General features: G+C 39.9%; 1 protein-coding gene across 4 annotated transcripts in view; it reads right to left on the bottom strand.

The window, feature by feature from the left end:
* Positions 1-26,058, bottom strand: part of slc6a9 (solute carrier family 6 member 9) — a 73,203-nt gene that overhangs the window by 31,572 nt on the left and 15,573 nt on the right. For 3 of the 4 annotated variants that reach the window (XM_077556978.1, XM_077556977.1, XM_077556976.1), the window contains one exon: positions 25,378-25,659. In XM_077556978.1, the coding sequence (XP_077413104.1) occupies positions 25,378-25,407 (30 nt within the window). In that variant the 5' untranslated portion in view covers positions 25,408-25,659. Of the gene's footprint in view, positions 1-11,217; positions 11,508-25,377; positions 25,660-26,058 lie in introns of those variants that run through there. The other variant, XM_077556975.1, reaches the window with a different exon arrangement.

Genomic DNA, 26,058 nt, shown 5'->3' with positions numbered 1-26,058 from the left:
AACATTTCCTGATGGGCTTCATACATTATTTTAAGGCGGTTGTATGCCATCAATTCATTCTTTTTTAAGTCTTTAGTTGTATACATTTTGCATTAGCGTGGTTAGTATCCGCATCCAAAAACGACTCCAACAGCTCAGATTCCAAGAAAAGTGAAAAAATTTAAGAAAAAAAAAAGTTTATTTGAGCTCACGTACTCACTCGTGCACCATAAGCGAGCATGATACAGAGGCTGCAGTTACGCTTTGAGCCAGTGGTGGTAGTGGCGAGTAAAAAAGGGACAAAATCCACAAAACATCTTTAATATGACTTTTGCATGAAAGCTAACGCAATCCATCTTTGTGTCTTCAGAGGTTCTTTTGCCTTTCTTTTACAAATGGTCTGTCTTTTTCAGTCACATGTAAACATATTCCATGGGTTTTAATTAATTCAATGCAAATTTTTGGTTTCTCCTGGTGCACAAGTTCAGACTCAAGGTCTCGGGGCCATATACAGCCCACTACACGTTTCTAATTGGCCCATTTAAGCAAGTCATGTGCATCGACTTCTTTCTTTCTTGCTAAAACCTGTACCAAAATGGTGTTTACAAGTATTTCGTTTTTGGAACTTTTTTTTTTTTTTTTTACCAAGTCTCTCTGTAAGGAATAACTCAATAGTAATACAAACTATTTTACTTATCTTAACATTTGTTGTGTACCGTTTGTATAATATTCTGAGGCCCTCCATCAACCCTTGAAAAAAAATGAGTTGACACTCCTTGCTCCAGTGTAAACATACTTTCACTGATGGTGAAGCGGTTCACTACCTGACTTAAGTGCAAGCAGCGCGGGTTTGGTTCTCAATCAGAATGCGCGTGCGAAAGGTTGCCTCTATACCAAGGGTGGGCACACTCGGTCCTCGACACAGCTGATATATGATCAGCTCATCAGCAAGCTCTGCATAAGCCTGATAATGATCCTGTTGATTGAAATCAGCTGCGTTGGAAGAGGGAAACATCCAAAACCTGCAGGACTCCGGCCCTCGAGGACCGAGTTTGCCCACTACTATTAGTCAACTAGGATTGTCTCGCTCATACTACATAATACTACTACTCAGTAGTTGTTTTTCTCTCTCTCTCTCTCTTTTCGGACAAATGTGCATCATGTACAAGGAGAGCAATTTGTCATAATCTCTAAATCGGATCCTGTTCTCTCAAAAAGACTCTGTCAAGATGAGGATGAGCAAATGAGAAATAGGTTGAGCAAGAGCGGGATCCTGAGAGCTGTTTGAGAAAAAGACATCCGCAGAAAGTATCAAAACATTTGAGACTGACAGACAGCAATGTTTGCAGACAGTCAGAGGCCGTTCTACAACCCCCCCCCCCCCCACACACACACACACACACACACCCCAACCCCCCAGCTTGTTCACTCATTTGCTTAACAAGTTCACTTGTGCGTAGGCCTTCATCGGGTATGGCTGTCAAGTGATGCGCGAGACTGGCCCGCGGAGTTGTTGGCCCGCGCAAGCTGTTCACCTGCATCCCCCTCAACCCTTCCACTATAATCAACACCCACCACACACACACACAGACACACAGACACACACACACAGACATACAGACACACACACACACAACCACACCTTTCCTCTTAACACGCATGCTGTGCGCCTTTATATGAGCAGTGTAGCTGAAATGTTATGTGGCCTGCTTTGCCAATTCATTTACTAAGGTTAAAAGCTAAACACTACTCGGTTTTGGTGTAAAGTGTGCTACATTTCTGTGTTGTACTTCTTTTGCTTTTTGAGATTCTTCAGACAAAATTTAGTAACCAAAAATGAGTAATCTGATCAACAAAACAACAAACAACAAAAGCAGTCGAGTAGAAGCATAACTTGGTTCATTTGACTGCTGAAATTAGTAGCGCGCTATATATATGGCCAACAACAAGTACAGACGCTCCCCTACTTACGAACATTCGAGTTACGAACAACGGTACATACGAACATGTCTGCGCGCATGCGCGCATGTCAAAAAATGTTCGGAAAGAGATGCTGTAAGTTAGATTTTTTATTGCGCACCTTTTTCCGAGTACTGTAGTGCTTCTTTCCGCCGCTAATACCGACGCTTGGCGCTGTGAGAGCTCACCCAGCATTGGAGGCTCAGCAACGTGTCGAGGAGGAGGAAGAAGAAGAAACGCCTGTCGCTCATAGATAAAGCCATCGCACTCTTCGAGCAGCAAGACCCAAATATTGAACGTTGCACAAAGGTTGCAAATCAATTGAATGATGCCATACAGTGCTACCGCATCATTTATGATGAAAAAAGAAGAAAACTGCAATCGTAGTTAGATCGCTTCTTTCGGACAGTTTCTAGTAAATCCTCCAAGGAAGATACTCATCAACCCTCATCTTCTTCTCCGCGACCCTCAACTTCTTCCTACATTGAAGTTACGGAGGAGGAAGTAACTTTTGAAGCCCATTCCAGCGACGACGAAGAACCTCTCATGATATAAAATCCTCCTCTTCCTCCTCCTCCTCCTCCATCAAATCCTTATGCATCGAGTACATCTTCCAAAAGTAAGTTAAACTTCATTTTATTTATCTTATTACGTACATGTACATACTGTGTGTGTCTCTCGCTCTCTCTCTCTAACATACATAGTACAGTACTGTACGTATTCTCTTTAAACATAAATTATAATACAAAATATAGCACTGAAGCAACTTACGAACAAATTCACCTTACGAACGATCGCTCGGAACGTAACTCGTTCGTAAGTTGGGGAGCGTCTGTAATACATTTGATATTGAAGTACTACTTGTTGGCAATACATTATATATTGTACATTATTTGTGCCTATTTTTCAATTGAGATACACTGGCAGCAATGGGAACTTCAACTAACGGGGGGTGCCAAAAAAATGTCCTAAAATCGATTATATTTAAATTATCTTATACTGTCTTGCCTTTGTGTGTGCCTTTATTGGGAGCGCTGTTCATGTTGTGCTGTTAAGTTGTAGCCACATTAGAGAGTAGAAGGAAAAAGTCATGATCAAGTTATTCCAATAAAAGTTGTTTTTTTGCAGCGTGGAGCCGTTCTTTTGAGTGATAAAAGTGCCGCGAGTAGCGCGCTAATTAGCATTAGCGAGTCAGACTGGAGTAGATCCTTACGATTCTTTGCACATCTATAAATTGAAGCAAAAGTCATTGTCAATCAAATCATTTTTGAATAAAAAATCATTCTTAACCGAAAATCTATTCTGAATCTAATCGCACACCCAAAAAACACCCCTAGTATTTAATGCTTCTCAATTATTGTTTTGGTATGCCCACCCCCAGAGGAAAAAGAAAATACTGCCACCTACTGTAGTGGATGCACAACTACATTTTATACTTGTACGGTTAAAGGGGAAGTCAACTTCCAATTTTTTATAACAACGTTGTATGTGACCTCACTAGTCTAAACATGACTTTCTGATTAATATTACATTTGTGGAATATGAGTTATGAAGCAAAATCCAGCCGTTATATCCATTTTAGGTAGGGGCGGCCATTTTGCCACTTGCTGTCTACTGAAGATGACATCAATGTTGCTCAGGTCTCAGGTAACAACCAATCACAGTGCAGATTCAGAAAACAGGTTAGCTCTGATTGGTTGTTGCCTGAGCCCTGAGCAACTGTGATATCATCTTCAGTAGACAGCAAGTGGCAAAATGGCCGTCCCCGAAGATGGATTAAAATGGCTGGATTTGGCTTCATAACTCATATTAATCAGAATGTTATGTGTTGAGAAGGACTGATTAATGAATACGAACAAGCATTGTTGGTGTGTGCAAGTTGGAGTGACCAACAAGCCTAAAGAAATGTTAGCCTCTGCCCTTACAAAAAATATTGTAAACTTGTGAACATGACTCGAATACCAAGCTAAGTAACGTCCAAGAACAGTCCAGTTAGTCATGACTTTCTGAGAAGTTGAAACTACAGACCTCATCAATGCTAGCAGCTGTCATTGCCATATGGCTTTTTATGATTATCTGTGTTTGTATGTTTTACATAGGCCTATGTTTCCCAAACATGGCAATGAGGCTTGAGGAGGCTGAATATACTCAAAGTGGATGGAGGAAACACAGGGACAGCAACAGTAACACCCACATCCAGAATATTTAGTCCAGATCCAACCAAGGGGCTTGTCAGAAAAGTCTTTTGGCAGTTCACCCATGCCATGACCCATTTCCAATCAGACGCTGATTAACTCATTCACTGCCATTAACGGCTACAGACGTCAAAAATTAATTTGAACTATTTCTATTAGTTAAAATTTCAAGAATATAAAAACCTAGAAAAAAAATATTGTACATTTTGAACAGATATAAAAATGTTAATTATTCATGACTTAACTATTGAAGTCATGCAATTAATAACAATTAAAAAATAATAATAATCACCTGACGCGATAAAAAAAAGAAAAGAAAAGATTATTAAAAATTAGGGGCGTCAGGCGAATACATTTTTTAATTGTAATTAATTGCATGACTTAACTCACGAATAATCACAAATTTTATATCTGTTCTAAATGTACAATATTTTTTCCCCTAGGTTTTCATTCTCTTGTTAACAAAAGTGAAAAAAAAACCTTAAACTAATAGAAATATTTTAAATGAATTTTTGATGTCTATAGCCGTCAATGACAGTGAATGAGTTAACAAAAGAGATACTGTACAGTACTGTAAGTGCTTCTTACAACACATACTGTATCTGCCACGTGTGAGCGACAACCTACTTCAATGGAGATAAGACCAGCAACAAAACACTCCTCAAGATGTGAACCCTTTCACTCGAGCCAAAGAGTGTCAGCCTACTTTTAGCAGCACCTCGCTGAGATTCATCTTCGGATGTTATGCCCACCATTAGCTTGCCATTCATTTGATAAATGTAGCCATTGACTATTACTAAGTACTGTACACTCACTCGGTTGCGAGCTGTCATATGAATTGAATACACTTGTACAGTGTGTTTGGTTTTAAACACATTGAGCGGTTTAGTAAATCCTCAAGCGATTCAATTCCATTGTCATTTCTGAATCTTTTCAAAATCAAGTAGAGCTCACATTACTCTGTTCAGCCAATCATGAATGTGTTTTCAGTTTGTTGTCTGTTTGTTGTGGAGTCTGACCATGTTTTTCTGCAAGGCCACTGTGAACTCAAAGCTAGCGTTAAGAGCGAAGGTTAAAGCCATGAATGGCAGCTGGACGAAGTGTGCACAAGCACACAGTTGATCTACTTCAGTCTATCTTTTCTCTTTTTCCTCATGTCTTTTACTGTATACCAGTATTGTGCTGGACAGAGAGACAGCGGAGCATATGTCAGCCGCCCTCCAACCACACCCCCCACCCCGTCCATTACCTCCCAAAGGGAAGTAGAGTTGAATGCTAATTGTTATATTACGGTGCTGTGAGCATATTTATGTCTGACAGCAGCAGCCAATCAGAGTCAAACAGAGCGAATCAGAGTCAACATTTTTCAAGTTGAAGAAGTAAGCGGAAAGTAATAGTAAGAAGTAACCAATGACTAAACGTGCAGTTCTACGTCCAGCTAATTGGCAGTCATGACTTATATTCCGAAGATGACTATTTTGACAAGAGATTTGATGACAAGGTAAGATGACATGAGAAGTTCCGGTGCCGTTTTGAAGCCGTATGTATGTTCTCAAAAACAATTCTGTTGAACATTTGAACAAGGAGCACTCAAGTGGCGATTTGCAAAGCATGAAAATGTCAGCGGAGTTTGCCCAGCCTGCCCATGTAGCATTAGCATTTATGCTAATACTAACTAGCCATGCAGCACCAGATCAAAGCTGCAATCAATCATGTAGTCTTTTGCTGATGCACATTTGCAAACAACAATGATTTTAAACACGGTGTATTCATTATTACGGAATGGTAAATTTTTAGTAGTTTAGTACTAGTGGTGGTCACTGTGTTATGACTTTATATGTTGTTCTACATTTGCTGTAGTGTGGAGTGAAATGTGTTATTTTTTTCTGTTCATCGTCTTGTTGAAAAAAATGTTGAAATCCTCTCTAGTAACATTAATCAAATGATCAAATTTTTAAATCAGATAAATCACATTTTAGAATTTTGATTAATCACGATTAATCGCTTTATTGGAAAAGGCCTTTTTTTGATCAACATTTTTTCCCGGCAAATTTGAAGAGCACCTGTTATGTGTTGATTCTTCATACATTTAATGTTATGAGGACGTCTTCAACATTTTTTGATCCACTGCACACGTTCATCCTCCTCTTTTTCTTATCAGTTAATTACTTGGATAATTTTAAATGGAAAAAAAATGACCCCAACATTTTGACATGAGCAAATATTCTGAATGTCATACACAAAAAAATATTAAATGCTTTATTTTATTGCATGTAGTTATGTTTAGTGCTCAAACACAACTTGTGCTACCTTTACCTGCCTAACTTTTAATGTAGCCATCCGCTGTGAAGGATAATCTGTGGTCAAAATGAATAGTGTGATTAATCTGCGTTAATTACTTGATTAACTCATTCACTGCTACTGACGGCTGTAGACGTCAAAAATTCATTTTAAATATTTCTATTAATTTTTCACTTTTTCCACTTTTGTTAATAAGAGTATGAAAACCTAAAAAAAAAAGTATTTTTATTGTACATTTAGAACAGATATAACATTTGTGATTAATCGTGAATTAATTATTTCAGTCATGTGATTAATTACAATTGAAATTTCTAATCGCCTGACGCGATAAAAAAACAAAAGAAAAGATCATTAAAAATTAGGGGCGTCAGTTGATTAAATTTTTTAATTCTAATTAATCGCATGACTTCACTAATTAACTCACGATTAACCACAAATTTTATATCTGTTCTAAATGTACAATAAAAAAATTGTTAACAAAAGCGGATTTTTTTTTAAACTAATAGAGATAGTTCAAATTAATTTTTGACGAAATTTTATATATGTTCTAAATGTACAATATTTTTCCCCCTAGGTTTTCATACTCTTGTTAACAAAAGTGAAAACAAAATTTAAACTAATAGAAATATTTAAAATGAATTTTTGACGTCTACTGTATAGCCGTCAATGGCAATGAATGAGTTAATGTGATATTTTTGGGGGATTAATTAATTAGTTAATGCTTTAACTTTGACAGCACTACTTTCAGTACAGATGCTTCAATACTGTCAATTTAAAAACAATTTAAAGTTGTGATCGTGATCACGATTTTTGTTGACGGACCCATCAGTGACCCATTTTGTTGACGATTGCTGATTGACAGGAAACTTCGAAAACTGATGAACCAAGCATTGTCGGTTACATTTTTGTACTAAATGTAACCGTCCAAAATGTAACCGTCCATCAATAAATTTGGCAATCCATCAATGTTGGACATCCCATTTTACTGACATATTGACGAATGACAAATGACGGAGCATTGGCGCATGGCCACTTTGAATGATGGAAACCTTGACGGACGCTCATTTTGCTGAGCAATCAACAAACGACAGATTGATGATGATTTGAATGCGGTTGAAATATTGACAGATTGACGATGGCGGAAGGGTGTCCCAACTGTTGCTGATTGACAAATGACGGACGCTCAAAATTCATTGACTCGCCCACATCTGCTCATCGCACCCTTTTGGGGAATTGCCGATCCGCAAAAAAGTATGAACCCGTCCGTGGCACAAAAATGGACCGGGACCACTGTCTTATGTTACTTGCTAAGCCTTGGCACAATGAGTAAGCATCAACCACCACACCTGTCCCCTGATAAGAGTTGTCTGTACCAATATGGGCCCTTCTGGCATGCTACTATATACTGAATTAATCATTTATGCCGCTGGGTGGGCAAATGCCAATATCAATAAAGTAGGTGTTAGGAAAAGGTTCATGTCAAACAGCAGGTGGAATGCATAAATTTCAAACTTGGTGCACATGTGCATGCTGTTTCTTTACAAAGCGACAGAGCTGCATGGCCCTTCCGTTGATCGTCGCTTCCCGTCGATGACAATGGCCACCTTTTGGCAAATGCACATTGGACAAATACTCAAAGCCTCGAGAAAATACACGTACTGAAGCACATTTACAACCATTAATCGACGGTCCCTCTCATTCCATGTATTTTTGCGAGGCTTCACACCATTTGCAGAATATACGGAAGCACTCGGTAAAGGTGGGTATAGTCATCGACGGGAATTGACTAGTGACGGAAGTGTGCAGCTACATTGCCAACTATTGGTCTGGCATGCACATTACAGCAGTAAACACTGTTTTGCAGGTCTGTATTAATGCTGAATCTTGTGACAATATACATGACAGATGCTGCCTTTTTTTTCAACCATGGAACAGAATCCACATTTGGAGCACATTGGAATTCAAAGGTAAGGGTGATTCTGGTATCGCTGAAATGATCACAGAATCTATGACGAACTGCATACTTGACAAAAATGTCTACATATTTTAAGATGGTAGAATAGCATTGGAGTAGTGTTGGAACTAAAATGGATGAATCCCCTGAAATAAAATGCATTTTTCAACACAACAGGCCTCATTATCTTCTTGGCACGGCACCGTGTAATGCAGAAAATCTGCTTATGTACAAACCAATAATTTAGGTCAATCTGTTAAAGCTATTCTCTTTTTCTTTCTCAAATTGGCTATGATGAAACGGTGTCGCTAAAAATATCAATAATCGGGGAACGCAAGGAAATGTTCAGTGATTAGAATACAATGTGCCATTTTCAGAAGGACTTAAATAATACATTAAAGACACATTTGAACTAATAAAAAAAAAACGTAATTTTTTTTAGGCGACTGTCAAAAGCAATAACTGAGCAATTAGCTCTGCTGATGTTCTGAAGTTCCAATGATCTAATAATTTTATTCCAGGGAGAGGACATCAGAACTGATCGCAAGTGCTCATTTTAAATTAAATTCCAGTCCTCTGAAGTCCTTATTATTTCAATGATTAGTCGAGCATGTCAAGAAAGCAGGGGAACTCAGACAATTGTCCGAACACCTTAAGTTCAGCCTCCCGCTGAGAGGTAGGATGTGAATACTGCAGTGTGAAACGAATGAAAGGAATTTGAAACATGTTTACAGTCAACAGGGTAGAGAAATAAATTGCAAATTGCTTTAATGGACTGATGTCTTTCTAAAGATTGAGACGGCTATGCGCATAATACTGACTGTTGTGTGTGACCGTAAATATAGCCACCAAGAAAAATCTCAATTGTGGTTGTACTCTGTGTCAGAGAAAATATATGTTCAGTCAGGTCTAGATGCCAATCAAATTAGTTTTATGATTTAAAAAAATATATGTATATTTGCTATCGTACGTCACAGTAATTGATTTCCACAATCAAAATGTGACATAAACGGAAGAATTTTTGCTCAGGAGTTTTTCTAAAAAATATGCCATTTCAAATTTAGCAATTACGGCCCTTTAATTAAAAATTTACACAATTGTAACTAGGATGGATAGAAGAAGAAAATAGAACTTGGATGATTGCACAGGACCGCAAAGAAATAAATTCAAATTCTTAGATTCAGACTTCCAAATCAAATAACGTAGTGCATGAAGGAATTTCTTATCAGAGAAACAAATCACAGAGAAATTTCGGACCAGAGAAATAGCTTACTGGAATTAATGTAATGAGTCCGTGATGGTTAAAACACATTTAGGATGTTAGTAAAAGAAGAGTAATATAATTTACGGAGTAGGCAGTTCACGGCTGGTGCACCATCAGGAGTACATTGAGCTCTTGGGAATTTCCAGACTATAATTTGTAGGAAAATGCGGTGCATTAATGACACCTAGAATAGTTGCATTTTGCCAAGTTGAATAAATCAGTGCAAAAGACAAGAACAATGTTCCGATTGGCCTGGTTGAACAAGGTTACCCAGCAAAGAATTTAGTGAGAATTCTGATTTATTTTATTGACATTTTCAATTGTCATTTTTGATGATAAAATTGTATTAATTTTATTACCAGGAAGTCAACTTAAAGTTTTATGTCACAGCTAAATATATTATTGTGCGTGACTCTGGACCTTTGACATGACAAAGAGAGCCACTCCATGGGAGTTCTATAGCCGCCATGCCAATAACAACTGGCCACTGCGGACTCCACACTTTGCTCTCCTAATGAATGCAATGAGACACGCAATATTGCTTTTGTGTTGCTCCACATGTCTAACGAGATGAATTGTCCGCACATTTACAATAAACATGCAACTATCATTAATCCTGTCTGCCAAAGATTTAGGGGACATAATAACACGCACGATGTAACTTTAATTATATTTAACCTGCTACTCTCAGACGCACGCAAAATGTGTGTGAGATTAGAGCGGGTGAGTTGAGCATGCATGCCTAAAATACGTGTGCGTATATGTCTCAAAGTGTGTGTATTTGCCCACAGATCTCTGGCAAGCTGACTGAGTTGACAGTAGCAATCGGAAACAGGAGACAAGGACTTGGCTCAAAATCACAAGACACACACGCACACTCACTTTTTGTTGCAACCGGCATATCATAAATAACCTGTTTATCTTTAAGTCTTTCAAAGTCAGCTGCCACCTAAAGAAAAAAGGACGTCTGTGCCAGCGTGTTTGATTGTAGCGGCTTGTGGGTAGGGTGGGCACTGGGGGGCATAAATATCTTCCTTTTCTGGACCCTTCGACTTCCCTACTCTGTCACTCTCATTCACACACACGGCGGTACGGCCCACTTCCTTACCAGTCCCATCTCTCACAGTGCTCGCCCGGACTTCCCACTGCAATTACTTATAAAAACTTTTCAGGGCCGCCACACGTGGTCAGGTTTTTAAAGAGCTGCGTCCCCCTCCTCACGTGGTGCGGGGGGTATTGAGTCGTCACAGACCCCCTGAATGATCACCGAAAAATAAGGCGGCGTAGACAATAGCTCGTCTTGATGAATTCAATTCTTTCAGGAGTCTGTACCGTTGTCCAGGCAGCTCCGGGCAAAACAATCGTTTCTTTGATAGTCTAAGAAACGCGCTCAACTTGGTTGCTCCTATAAACTGCCTCTAACTACTTTCAAATTAGGATCTAGACCCAGTTCACCTCTGACCGGAACTCTGCTGTGTACAAGTTTGAACCCTCACGCTTTTTCAAGAAAAAATAACCCAAGTCGAAATAAATCCAAACTGAAAATGTCAACATCTGGAACTGACCTGGTCTGCAGTAGAAGCAGCAATGGTGTTCGATTCAGACATGATGTGATGCTGTGATCCAGTGGTGCTACTCAGCCGGACCCTGTAGGTTCCGTCATTCACACCTTGCCTTTCAGGTCCGCAGCAAATGAGAGGGCAGAAAACACACTATTTGCTCCCTTTTGCTCTGGCTTGATTAATGCTGAATTACTTTCACCTCATTTCATCGGATGGAGCTCAGCTTCCTCTCCGCCTCTCTCACTCATTCGGCATGGTAGCCCACTCTCTCTCCCTAACCCCCCCATCCCCCTCCCTCCTTCTGTGATCCCGGTTCTCCCGCCCCTCGCCCTCTTAGTTTTGACTCACCCCACTCTCTCGCTCTCTCTCGCTCCGCTCATTGATTTACTTTCTCTTTTCTGACCCCCTTTTCAGTTGTATTTCACCGTTTCAGGAATATGCACCCGCCCTCCTCTCCGCCACATCCACCTCCCGCTTTTTTTCTGCCTCCGCCCTCCTTGCGCAAAAAAAAAAAAGACACAGGAAACATCCACAGTCTTTCTTCGCTACCTCCACAATGAATGGCCTGTTGTCACTCCAGCACCTTGGCAGAATACATAAGCGGGAGAGAGGAGGAAGGATGGAGGAACTGGTGTGGTTTGTGTTGAACTTTTACACTGATTGGCAGAGTAAAGTACACTGGGTCTGGAGCACGTATGGGCTGCGGCCAAGCACTTTTTTCTCTCTCGACAGATTAAAGTTAAGAAACAAAAACGTGACGTCAGACTCGTCTGCCCCCCTTCAAGCTCTTTCACTCTGTTTCTCTTATTTCTTCCACTTGTTTTCAGAGGCAGCTGCTGCAACTCTGAAGACCACCAACAACCTCTTTCAGTGGCACTTGACTCTTCCAAATCCTCGTCTGTCTCTACAACCTGACATTGCCAATGCCCCCCTCCCCACCCGCCACCCCCTGCACACCAAACACACACATACACCCTCCGCCGTAGCATACTGAGCGCAGAGCCCTCCTCCTTGGTCTGTTTTGTCTCACATATTGTGCTTGTTTGTCACAAAACGTCAGCCTTAAAAAAAATTAAGGGGAAGTCAACCCCCCCCCCCCCCCAATTTTTTTTTTTATAATATGCTCTATGCAGCCCCACTACTCTGAATACGGTATTTTGGTTAATATTGTGTTAGTGGAATATGAGTTAAAGAAGCATTGGACAATGGCGACTGCAGCTTGAGTGTACCCCCTTCAACTATGTTTGACAGGTGAAGAGAAACCATGGTAACAAATTAAAGCCTTAAAATTTCATAATGTGATATGATATATACTAGCAACAAGAACAAGCAGAAACTCAGAGCAGTTGCAGCAGAAGCCTGGCTGAGCATTACCAGGGATGGAATAATTAGAATTGAGTGCCAAGGATCCGCAACCAAGCATTAAAAACTGACATTTTTTAATTTGTCCCCTTACTTTTGGCCCCTTAAAAAAGGGAGGCATAAATAAAAACAGTACAAATTACTTCAGTGTTCAACTGATTTGGATGGAAATACCCTCAAAGTAAAGATGAAAGTCTGCAGTTGAAGCACATTTTGTTCCATTTCAAATTGTGTAGATGTCCCAATATTTATGGTTATTACAAATGCCAATACATCCATTTTGTATACTGCTTATCATGTTCAGAGTCACGGGTGAGCTGGAGCCTCTCCCAGCTGATTTCGATAGAAAGGTGGACTAGATCTTGGACGGGTTGCCAGTCAATCACAAAGCATGCATTGCAAAATGTTTTGTGAAATTACAGTACTAATGTCAAAATCCTTGTTGCAAATTAGTATGCTTGTTTAGTGCCATCTTTTACATATTTTACAAATACTGTTGAACCTCTAATGCTGCACACAATCCTTGCTGGGGCAATTCAGTTAATCCTATTGGCTCAGAGAGTTTTATTAAAAAAAAAATATAGCATCATAAGTGATCAGTATGGATTAAGAGCAAACCAGTCAACAGGATTAGCTCTCATGAAACTCATGGAGGAAGTAACCACTGCAATGGACAATGAATTACATTCAATCGGATTTTTTATTGATCTAAAAAAAAAGCTTTTGATACGATAGATCATGGTTTATTATTGCAAAAGTTGCATAGATATGGTGTCAGAGGAGTAGCTTATTCCTGGTTCTGTTCTTATTTGAGTGATATATGGCAATATGTATCTTGTGATCAAAATGATTCTGTGTCTTTAAAGGTAACATGTGGAGTCCCACAAGGGTCAATCCTTGGGCCATCCCTCCATCCATCCATTTTCTTAACCGCTTGTCCTCACAAGGGTCACGGGGGGCGCTGGAGCCTATCCCAGCTGGCTTCGGGCAGTAGGCGGGGTACACCCTGAACCGGTTGCCAGCAAATCACAGGGCACACAGAGACGAACAACCATCCACACTCACAATCACACCTATGGACAATTTGGAGTGTTTAATTAACCTGCCATGCATGTCTTTGGAACGTGGGAGGAAACCGGAGTAACCGGAGAAAACCCCCGCAAGCACGGGGAGAACATGCAAACTCCACCCAGGAAGGCCGAAGCCCGGACTCGATCTCACGTGCTTGAGCCCAAAAATGTTATTTTGTATTTGAATGATGTATGTTTTGTATCTAAATTTGTGAATTGCATTCTTTTTGCCGACGACACAACTTTTTTCTGTTCTGGGAACCACTTAAAGGATTTGATTACCAATGTTGAATGTAAAATAAAATGAGATTGGTTAAAAATGGTTTGACCTGAATAAGTTATCTTTGAATACAAGTAAAACAAAATGTAGGATATTTGGTCATCGTAAAATAGATTCAACAGTTAAATTGAGAATAGAGGAAGAGGAAATTGAAAGACTTTTTATATGAAATTTTTAGGTCTAATTTTGGATCACAAATTGAAATGGAAAATGCATATAGATTATGTTAAATCAAAGATAGCAAAATCAATTGCCATATTATATAAGGTGAAGGATCTTTTGAATCATCATGATTTGTATATTTTGTATTATTCTTTGGTTTTGCCTTACATAACATATTGTTTGGAAATATGGGGCAATGCATATCCCGCACATACAAGGTCAATATTTATTCTACAAAAGAGAGCTATAAGGATAACAACAAAGTCAAATAGTAAAGAACCATGAAATGGGTTATTCATTAATTTAATAACAGCTTTAAAATTTGAGGAGTTGGTTAATTATAAAATTGCACTTATCATGTATACATTGTATTATAAACAGCTTCCCAGCCATATAGAGAATATGTTTAAGATGAAAGAATATAGACACGACCTCCGAAGGAAGGTACATTTTGAAAGAATAAAATCTAGGACTAAATTAAAAGATCAATGTATTACTATGTGGTGTGAAGGTATGGAATCACCTTGATGATGAATTAAAAGGGTGTCAGACAATTGTTTTTATTTTAAACGTTTGTTTAAAAGTAAAGTTATTGAAAAATATGAGAATGTAAGTTAATGTTTAGATCTTGTTTTTGTTCATTTTGTTTGTGGTATTTAAGTTAATTGTTTTGTGTGGTCTGTTTTTGTTAAAAGGGTGGGCAAAAACAAGCGTGAGCTTCAGCCTATGCCTTTTCAATCTGTATGTTTCTTTCTATGATTTACCTGTGTGTGTGTGTTTTTTATGACTGATCGAATGAATTTCATTCATTCATTCATTCAATAGAAAACACTGGAAAAATAATGAATTAGTTACAGGGTCACGTTTGCCATTTACAATATTTACTGGTTCAACAGTAATTTTAACACTCTTATTTCCCAAACAAGTGTAAAAAATAAAAACGAAATATGCAATCACTGTTAATAGTAAAACAACATCCATCCAGCCATTTTCTAAACCGCTTGTCCTCACAAAGGTCGCGGCGGGGGGGGGTAGCCTATCCCAGCTGGCTTCGGGCAGTAGGCGGGGTACACCCTGAACTGGTTGCCAGCCAATCACAGGGCAAGTTAAACAACATAAAACAAAAAATACAAAAAAGTATTTACTTGAATGACACACGCCTAATAATAAAAGTATGCAAGTAAGTTAGACCTCATCCCGCCCCACATAGTGTTTGTCCTGTAGCAGATGCGGATTTTGTTAACCATGAGGACTTCGGTTAAAGCCATGGATGATGCACTTAAACCTTGGAATAAAAAAAAAAATTGACTGCAAACTAAGAAGTACACACAAGCCTCTAACAGACAGCATGCATTCTATTGTCCCCTTGCGGAGGCGATGTTTCTGGCAGCAAGCCACCAGATTACACTTGTTATCTACTGTGCTGACCCGTGACATCTTCAAACACAAATACACCACCATTGCGTCAACAACCAGAGCAATCATATGTATGGTTCATTAAAAGGACCTTAGTTCGTACTAATCTATGCATCCAGCAAGATGCAATGCAGCACTTTCAGCGAGTGTACTCCAGACATTGCTTGAAAGTGGCTTTGGGTCATCCCCAAGTCTAGCCTTCCAGTCATGGGCAAACAAATTCAGGGCTCTATTTTTGTAGAAAGGCGCATATGCGCTCGGCGTAAAAATGGGCACGTCTCAATTTTTGTGGCAGCACAACACGAACCTGCGCTGTTAGGAGCCGTCTTGTGCCTTTCCGGGCATTCTGGCGAACACAGCTTACGCGCCTCAGGCACATTTGAAGATGGGCACATCTCAATTTTCGCAAGGGGGCAAGTGTTAGTCTACTGTGTTTGTAAATTTGGTAGCTGTCGATCTGCTGCCTGCTTCGCACATCAGTTGACTACTTTGGAGGTGCAAGGTTTCAGCCCAGTGCCATTTAAATTATGTTTCCCCTTATGCACAATTCTTTTACTTCATTGCTTTCTTAAAAAAATATATATATACATCTTTAAGAACTAGAGAAGCACTATATGAAAAAAAAAACAAGAGTGGGTCAAAATGTGAAGAATAGAAACAAGTTATTATTTACCACATTGCAGTGAGTGAATGTTTACCCAAGCGTTTATAACCAAAAAGGTGTAAAAGGAATTGAAAGTTGTCGTATTAACTGTACATATTAACCAACAGCCACTTCCTATGAACTGGATGTTCTTTCATACTTCACTGAACTGGACTTTACTGTTTACGACTCAAATTGTTTAACAAAAATCGCAAAATATAACTACTGGCGTAATAACCTTCAAAACATTTAATTACTGTTTACAAATGAAGCTAAGGAACCATATAATAATTCAGAAAGATATTGAAGTCTGCTACACTATATATATATATATATTATATTATTATTTTTTTTTTTTAATTAAGGGAAAAAAACTGCTTTTCCACCAAAAACTCCAACTCAAACGAGGCCAACTTTGAGCTACACTGATTACATCTTCCTCAATCTGTATATACGTCCCTTAAAACAATTAGGCTAATATCCCTTCACCTCTCATTAGCCCAGCATGCCTGTGATGGGACCTCTAACGGTGACAAAGACCCTTAACTGAAGGAAGCAACCGTACGACTGATTTCCTTTCAAGAGCGCCTCACATGGTAAAATGGCAAGAGAGGAGAGCAGAGAAGTAGAGAGAAGACAGAATGACACAAGTGAAGGCGGGCTAGCGTTAGAGATGGCGAGAGCAGTACGGACACAAATGTGCAGGGTTGAGGTTCATAACAGGACATGCACTGTCAGAGACGTTGAGAAGAAGGAATGAGAGAACTTAAAAAGCTAAATTTTGCAACAGCAGGTTGGCTGAACATAACTAAGTGGACACAGTATGATAAAGTGCGCTGGAAGCTAACTTAAAATCTGCATTTCTTGTTTAAGTTTACCGAGTCCCATGTCGTCACCCTCTTAAAATAATTGCCTAAGTCATTTTTTTGCAAAAAATATTATTATTTTGCCTAAATCATCTCTTTATGATACAATTTTTGTGTGTGTTTCCTGAAAAATCTGAAAAAATTACTTTGGTGAATATTTTAAGAAGGGGTCGATGTGTTTCTTTGGCTGGCAGTATAATGAATGAGCATCAATGCTGCGAGAATTTAAAAAGAAGCCAATGACATTGATGTCGGGTCATGTGAATGTTGCTGGATACTTGTCCAACATGGCCGCCCTGGGTCACCATGTAAGAGAAGCACCAAGGGAAAGATGAGATGAAAAAAGTGAACAGGCAGACATTTCCAACGCTTGGTTTAACCTGAAGTTTCCATGATAATTTCTCTACCCATTCCCGACCCCCACTGCTTTGGCTGGGAGGGCCCCAGCTGTTGGGTCTGTATAAATAGCGTGAGGCTTCGGCCTCGGACCCCCAGGGAGAGCGGGGCTCATCGGAGGGAAAACAGGGGAACAAATCAGGCTGGAAAAAGCACACAACACACACATTTTGACAAACATATGGGGCCATTGCTGGGAATGAAAGCAATGTACATGTGACTGAAGTTGGACGCACGTGGCTGAAGTCACTGTCGCGCTTGTAATGTGACAAAGGATGGGGAGGGCAAAAATTCATCAGATCTGTCTCTCACAGTCTTACGAGAAAATTGTTTCTTTCTCCTTTCAATGATTTTTTTTTAATGATGCCTAAAATACAGGATAGTAAATTAGTCAAAGAGCTCTAGATCACAAGGTATGTGGATCAGTCAGTCCAACAGTCAATGAGATACATTTTATATTGGGGGAGAAGTAGTGAAATATGAATATAGACCTGCAAAAAATATTACTCACTCGGGAGTCACAAGGTCAGGTAGACATGCCCAATATTAAGTTTAAAGTCTAGGGTGGGAAAAATATACTTAACAACTATTGTTCCAGATCAAGGTAAAACTCTAAGGGTAAATGTATTCTCCAAACCAATAACAGAAAAAAAATTTGTTGTGGACTTTAAGGCTCTGGTAGAGTCATCTAGATTACAATAAACCAGTATTAGGTGAGCGACAAGACAAAGCAATACTCAAAAGACCCTCTATGAAAATCTGAAAATAAACAGTGGACTTGTTTTACCCTTGCCCCCCCCCTCGGGAGCAGGCCCTGGTGTGGGCCGGCAACATGGGAGCACCTTCCCATGGGCTCACCACCCGTCAGAAGAGTCAGGGGTTCAGGTGCTGTGGGAGCTGAATGGTAGCCGAAGGTACGCTAGGTACTTTGCCATTTCAATCCTGAGCTCCAGAAGCTAACTTTCGGCATGTGGAATGTCGCTTTTCTGGCAGAGAAAGAGCCTGAGCTAGTGTGCGAAGTCAAGAGGTTCTGGATAGACATACTGTAGGTGGGCTCACATACAGTACATGTCTTAGGATCTGGAACCAGTCTTCTTGAGGGGTTGTATGTTGGGGTTTACCCAAGTGCAAGAGGGTAGCATCCCTCCGCCTTCCGATTATGGTTCATGACTGTTATTGGTGCCTATGCACCAAACAACAGCTCAGAGTACCAATTAATTTTTGAGTATTTCATTATTTAGGGACTTGAACTCTCACATTGGAAATGACAGTGACATATGGACGGGACTCACTCTCATTCACTTCAATTGACCCATTGAAGAGTGCACTGCCCATGAAATGTTTTACCACATTCTAAATGGCAGTTCATTTATATAGCGCTTTTCCACCTTACAAGGCCCACACACAGGGGAGCAGGTTGAGCTTTCTGAAGGCTTTTGAAATTGTTTCAATTGGACAACGTAGAAAATGGTAATACTAATTGAAGCTGAGGGAGATTTAAGAACCCTGTTGTGTCAAAATTGTGTCAGGGCCCTGGCCATAATTGTAGAGTCTTGAGTGAGCAAGAGAAGAAGAGAATAATGTTCCCTTTTTTTTCTAGGTCACAACTTTTTTTTGTTGAGTAGGAACAAGACCAATTGATTTAAAAATTAGAGGAGGGGGAAGAAAATCATAGAACATTTTTTCAGCACAACTGTCTGATCGGAATTTAAAAAAAAAAAAAAAAAAAGGTCCAAAGCAAAAAGAGGCTTAGAAATAGAAAAAGAAATAGATTCCGGTGGTGATGGATTACTTTTGTGCCCAGCAGTGAATTTGCTCTGCAATTGTAGACCTTGTCCATCAAATGTACATCAGCCAGCCTTGGTCACTGGCTGTGCTTTATGCTCATGACTTTTAAGACTGTCTGAAATCTGGCACCAGTGCCCTGTATGATTGCCTGTGACCTGCACTGCCACCTGCGATCGGTTCGGCTACTTTACCACGGCCATCTATAGCCGTGTATCCATTACAAGTGTCCGAAAGATCTGGGCCTGGCATCTACATCTCCATACAACAAGCCCTAATCAAGTGGAGAGAGATCAATTGAAGTTTGCGAGCTTCCACTGCACATTCGCAGTGTGTGGAGTTCTGCCAAAAGATTTCACAAGTGGTCCAGTCTTGGCCACTGGTTTTCTGGCGATTCAAAATATGAATCGCAGATAATCACAGAAGATTCACACAGATTAAAAAAATATATCTATTTCTGGGTTTAGAGAGAGACCACATCATAAAAATAGATTCTTTGAAGTAGATATTGTGTTTTATAAAAATAGGTAACCATATATACATTATTTGGGGCGGCATAGCTCAGTGGTAGAGGGGTCCTCTCGCAACCCAGAGGTTGTGAGTTCGATGCCATGCCATTGTGACCACATCGAAGTATCCTTGAGCAAGATACTGAATCCCCAGTTGCTCCTGATGCTGCGTCATCAGAAGGTGAATGAGTAGTCCACTTTAAAGCGCTTTGAGGGCCTTGTATGGTGGAAAAGCGCTACATAAATGAAGTGCCATTTACCGTGTGGTAAAAAATTTCATGGGCAGTGCACACTTCAATGGGTCAATTGAAGTGAATGAGAGTGAGTCCCATCTTTCAATATACTGTATCTGCATTTTTGTCTTTATTGCAGACCAAGTCCTCTTTCTGTAGCAACTGTTATGTTCCTTGACTGACACTAGAGCCATGTATTCTGATTAGAATGAATCCACATGACCAAACGGAATGAAAATGCTTCATATAAACACCTCAATCGGAATGAAAAGGCTGAATGCGACTGAAATCCGGGTTGACAGGGGAGGTATATTCATTGTGTCACGTAAAGAGTTCAATAAGAATAGCCAGGCTGCATCCGTCTGCGCATGCTATGTCTTGACGTCCAATATATGTGTCGTGATGTCGTCATTTACAAACTTAAAATGGCTGTGTCTTACCAAGAACTTGTCCGCGAGGAGAGAATTTGTTTTAAAGTTGCTCTATAAAAGAATTTGCTCAAAAATGGTTTCACAATAGCCCTTTTATTTGACCATTTAGGACTGAAACAATTTTTAATTAGTAGATTAACTCCTTAGCTGTTCATAATGGGAACTCCTGCAAGCCTCTGGCCGATAGTTTTCAGACTGAATTCAAGTTCGATTTATCCACACTGGTTGTGGATGTGACGTCATGCGTGCATTGTGTAAGTGAAGAAAGGGATGTGTTGTTTCATTTTCCGGCCACAGGTGGCAGTAGCGATTCGAAATGAAATTTTCTGCTTTCAGCAGCTTTAAAGTACTTGGGACTTGTTCTTATCAAGAGGCTGCTTTAATAAAACTTAAACCGATCACAACTACTGTGCCAAGTAGACATATGAACTCCATCCTGATAAATCATGTAAAGAATGTAAATAACAGATTGGAATTATTTCAGAATGACAAAAAAAGGCTCCATGTGTCTGTGCAACTGATTGTACCTCACATGACATCCTGTACAACTGTGCTCTATACACAAGACTGCACACTGTGAAATTGCGTGTGACCTGTTCAAACATTCTAAAAACGTGCATCTGGGACCCCTGACCCTGACCCCAATGCTGATACCCGATGCCGCTGCCTTTGCTTTTCAGACTACCTCTGACCTGTAACACTTCCCATCCCCTCTACTTTGCCCTCACAGCTACCTCAACACTTACGGCTGCTTGCGTTTGCTTCCCCACCTCAGCTGGTCAATCAGGTGGGTGAGATCAGCCACACAAATCATGTCTGACTCTCTTCAACTCCCAAACGCCTGCACAGCACTTTCTCTCTTCATTCACATCTGCTTGTTTCCCCCTCGCCCCAGAGGCAGTCAACACGGTTGCTGAGCACTGCTGTTAACTAAACTGGCAACTCAATATGTCCGTTACATAATCACAAATTGGAAGGAAGAGATGGCAACTGTCGAATTATACCTGTAGTAAGTGTACTTTGTGTATTTTGGTTGGCGTGTTGGTATTGAAAGATTATCTTTATTTTTGTAATCTTTTGCGTGTTCAAATAAATCAGAGCTGAGATCTCGTGAAGAGGGTCCTTGCAAGGTTGATTTATTACAGAGATCTCTGGTCACACAATTGCATATCACCCAAGCAGTGTCATCCAATATGTGTGTGTGCTCTTTTGCCCACACAGCCTCTTTATTCAAAACAACAGGAAACGCCTCTGTCCTCCCGTGAGGTACAGAATGAGATTGCATTTTCCCAGTATACTAGATCGTCCTTGAACTTTTGAAAACCGGATTTCTGACGAACAGGAACTAGACTTCTTAGATAAACAAACGAAACATATTAACTTTCTCATGTCTGGGAAAACAGTAGAAAAGATAGCAAGAATGTCAAAAGCATTACTCATCAGGTTATATTAGGTTAACATAATTACACCTACATCAACACATCTATAATGAAATGCAAAACAGGTCAAATGTAAAATAAAACAGTAAAAATGTTAACAATGACAACAGTATGCAAATCAAATATATTTATTATGTACATATATATAAATATAAATATATGAGCTTGACATTTTAATACTCCAACTAAGCGCAAATGTGCCTTGGAATCTGAAAAAGGCTTGTGTTGTTGTGGACTTGATGCAAGTATTTTATTTGTCAGTGTGCATTGTGACCCTGGGGAGGTTAAGAGCTGTGGGTTCCACTATTTCTTTTATATATTTTTTTCACTTCACAGCCTACAGCACACGTTAGCCATGGTACCCCGGGGATACGCATGCGCGTGCACACACATACACAACACACACACAGAGGGTATGCAGGAATTGTGCAATTACAGCCTTATAAAAATCATCTGGAAAAAGAGGGCAGCCACGAGCCGTTTTGTTAAAAATGTGGCCTGTGACCGAATGGCTTCGTGTTCAACTCCACCAACCCGCGTAGAGTCAGGCTCAGGTGTCCTGAAGTAAAGCACACATTTTCCCCAATAGACTACCATGGAAAACGGCCCACTGCTCCTGTGTGTGAACCATGGAGCAGCATTGATGACTTCACAATATGGTAAAATAAAAAGGCCAATGTGTGATGTCAATTAACTCATATTTTATCAGCACAAGATTTATTAACACTATTTTTAATGTCCTTTTATTTCCTATATGGCTTGTCCTCATGAGGACTTGTCGCCAGTCAATTGCAGGATCCTCACATTCCCAACATTGGACAATTTGCCGGTAGAGTCTTCAATTAACTTTATTTTTGGAGTGCCTGGAATAATCAAACAAAAGCCAAAGGAGAACATGCGAGCATCACATCGGAGGCCATGATTTGAACCCAGAACATCTAAAGTTCTGAACAGTGCAGCAGAAATGCTAACCACTTGTACATCTTGCTGCTCGTCATTTGACTTACTGGTTAAAATTCTGACTTTGACCTTTCAAATAACAGCCAATACTTTAGAAGCAATAAATGACTGAACTTATTCACACAAACACAGTACAAATTTAAATGTTTAACTAACTTTGACTCTTCAAGGATTTCTACGGCTTTTAAGCTATTAAGCAGTTATACAACTTGCTTGGAAGAAAACAAGTAATGGAAGAAATTGGCACAACAAATATGCACGTAATATAGATTAGAATACACCATTGTGGGCTCTGTTTTCGTGCCAAGTGCAAGTCTGGTATGAGGTGTGGTGAAAATCTGCACAGGGGCAGGCTAGAATAAGGTTTGGTATTTTTGTAGACCCGTGCAAGTTTGTAGATTTTGTTTAAAGATACAAATGAACCAACCAACCAACAGTGCTTTCATATGTTCATGCTGACAAGAGACTTTTTCAATTACTTTGTATTATGCCCTTTTCTCTTGGGCAGGAGCCCTACATGTATATAAAAACAGTGTTCTGCACAAAATGGCCAAATTCTCAGTTGAGCTCCACTATACATACATCTAAAGACATTAAAAAATAAAAATACAAATAAAAGACACGGAAATAAGTAGCCAGGGAGTAAAAAAACCAACAAATCTATCCATTCTATAAAGGCTTGTGCCAGTGCGCCATCTGCTCATCTGTTCAGTGGAAGTGGTGACTTCCAGAGCAGACAAAGACACCAATGTAAGGAAGATTGACGGTGCGCGTCTCCCTTCCAAACGGGAATTAAGTTTGGGCAGAAAGAGAGGCGGGAGAATTCTACCAGCCAAGCAGGAAGCGAGTGCCTTGTGTGTTAACAAGATTTACAGTGATGGGTCCATCCACCAACCATTTGTAACAGCGTAAATTATTCCAGCCAGACTGTAAAAAAATATATATACTACTACGACTATCTTACTACTCGCACATAAAAGCAAATTGATCAAATGGTAACTTATTTAAAAATGAACAAATACATAATGTTGATATAAATGTGAAAAGGCAAGTGAGAAAAGGGGAACAGAGAGGAAAGAAGAATGGAAAAGAAGACAATGCAGTGCCAGTTGGTGACAGGAGCGCGGGCACACTTGCTCGCACACGCACACACTCACAGATGCAACACAAATAAATTGTGTGTGGACATGACTTAGCATGCTTTGTATTTATTAATGTCTTTATGGTATTTCCCTCTTATGGTTGCATTCAGGTTAATTTTGTCTGAAAAGGCGTTTACAATCTCCAACTGTAAAATTCAGCCTGTCATGTGTTTATCTAAGGCTTTCACTTGCCTTGTGAACTTCGTACTATTGACCGTATATTGTAAAATACATTAAACTCGATTATTATTGTAGATATTAAAAATAATACATAAAATACATCTGCAAAAATACTCCTACAGTATCAAGCACGTTGGTTTAATAAGAGGTACAAAAATTGAGTTTATCAGTCAGCTGCAATAATTACAAAAGTTGTTATGCAACCACCGTATAGCGGCTCTATTATAGCCCATGTTTTGTTCACCTCAACAGATAAGCTTGACATGTTTTTTGTGTGTGTGTGTTTTTTTTACACTCCAACCTCTGCTTAGAAAAATATTATTTGGATGGCGTGAAAACAAAACAGCCAGGCACAATGAACTTTGATAAGGCATTTATGTAGAAGAATTCAATGATTAACATATTTAGCCCTCATACCCCCAACCACCCCCCCCCCCCCACCCCTACTCCCATCCTGTCCCCCAATCCCTTTCAACCACCCCCACCCCAGACACACACACACACACACACACTTTTAAAAAATATATATATATATATATACATTTTTTAATTTTTGTTTTAGTTTTAATGTCCGTTGTCCCTTCTTTGGACACAAGGAACACACTTTATGTTTACCATATTTCTACCCACTGCAAAAGCAGTCATCCAAATGGTGAAAGATGCTTAGGTGAAACTTTGAAACTCACCTCCATTCCTACAAAGTTATTTGCTTTTCAGCAGTTTCGAACTATGCCAGAGATTGTGGTTCAATCGTCCACTCATGCTCTCAAAAGGCTCTGAAAGCAGAAACCTTATCTTCGGGTCTCCAACGACCTCCTAATATTTAGAACTGAGAGAGAGAGGCAAGCAGGAGAGACGGATAACATGATCGTGTGAAGTTAAAAAGTGTGTTTGTATTTAAGGTTTTGGAGTCGGAAATGATGGAAAGGAATAGACAAAATGGCATTATGGAAAAAAGCCAGGCTTCAGACAAGCGTGAATGTCAGAGTGCTGAAGTCTGGGTTTTTTGTCGTTATCTTCTGATGGACTGGAGGACTTGGACTAACCGGAAAGGAATGGAGAAGAAAGTGGTGACTTGAGTGCCAATGATGCCAAATCTATAGATTCAACAATAGTGCAGGCCTTTCACTGACATTTCCCTCTTGACCAGATCACTGATCAAAAGCAAGAAGCAAACAACCCTGATTTAAATAGGATGAATGAATTATTATTAATACACACTTTTAAAATGCTAAGGGCATTTGTTGAGTGCTTTTGAAAGTGTGTAGAAATATAATCACTGAACTTACCAGGATCCCAGCAACCTGCTTCTCTTCCATCCTTCAGGACCTTGAGGCCAAAGATCCCCACCTCGCTGATGCTCCCTCCCTGTCTCGGATGCACTTGTCTGCCCCTCGCAATCAAGAGTTTGGAGGTTTTTCGGAGGTGGCGGTCGATCGAGTGTCTTCGCCCTGTCGCGTCACTCTCGGTCGCTGTCCCTCCTCTGCCTCTTCAAGTGTTGTTTGGGAATGTAGCTGGAGTGGCGTCGCCGCTTTGTGTTAATTCTGCCCTAATCCAGAAACTTTTCTATGCTGTGAAAAGAGCATGTGACAGGCAGAGAGGGATAGGGTGAGTTGAGGCGTGAGGATTGGGGGGGCAGACGGGGGTGGGGGGGGGGGGGGTTAAAAGACTGAGGCAACACTTTCCAAACACATGACCCATGCTCACTTTTTGGACCTTATGCTTATTTAAATTAAGTGACCACCAAATGAAAAAAGTTGCACACTTGAGCGAATGGTGTGGAAGATGTTGTCTAAGAAAGAATGCGGACAAAGAATTTACAAACATGTAGTATTAGATTTGCATTTTGAAGCAAAGCAGCTGCGATAACAAAGTGGCCTTTTGTGTGATGAGATTAACTGTTGGGGGAAACGTTTGGACTAACCCTTGACTGCCGCTGTAAAGAAGTGGAATTGGAATGGCAAGCAGCA

The sequence above is a fragment of the Vanacampus margaritifer genome, chromosome 2, assembly GCF_051991255.1.
Source record: "Vanacampus margaritifer isolate UIUO_Vmar chromosome 2, RoL_Vmar_1.0, whole genome shotgun sequence".
Taxonomy (NCBI): domain Eukaryota; kingdom Metazoa; phylum Chordata; class Actinopteri; order Syngnathiformes; family Syngnathidae; genus Vanacampus; species Vanacampus margaritifer.
This window is presented reverse-complemented; position numbering and strand designations above follow the sequence as displayed.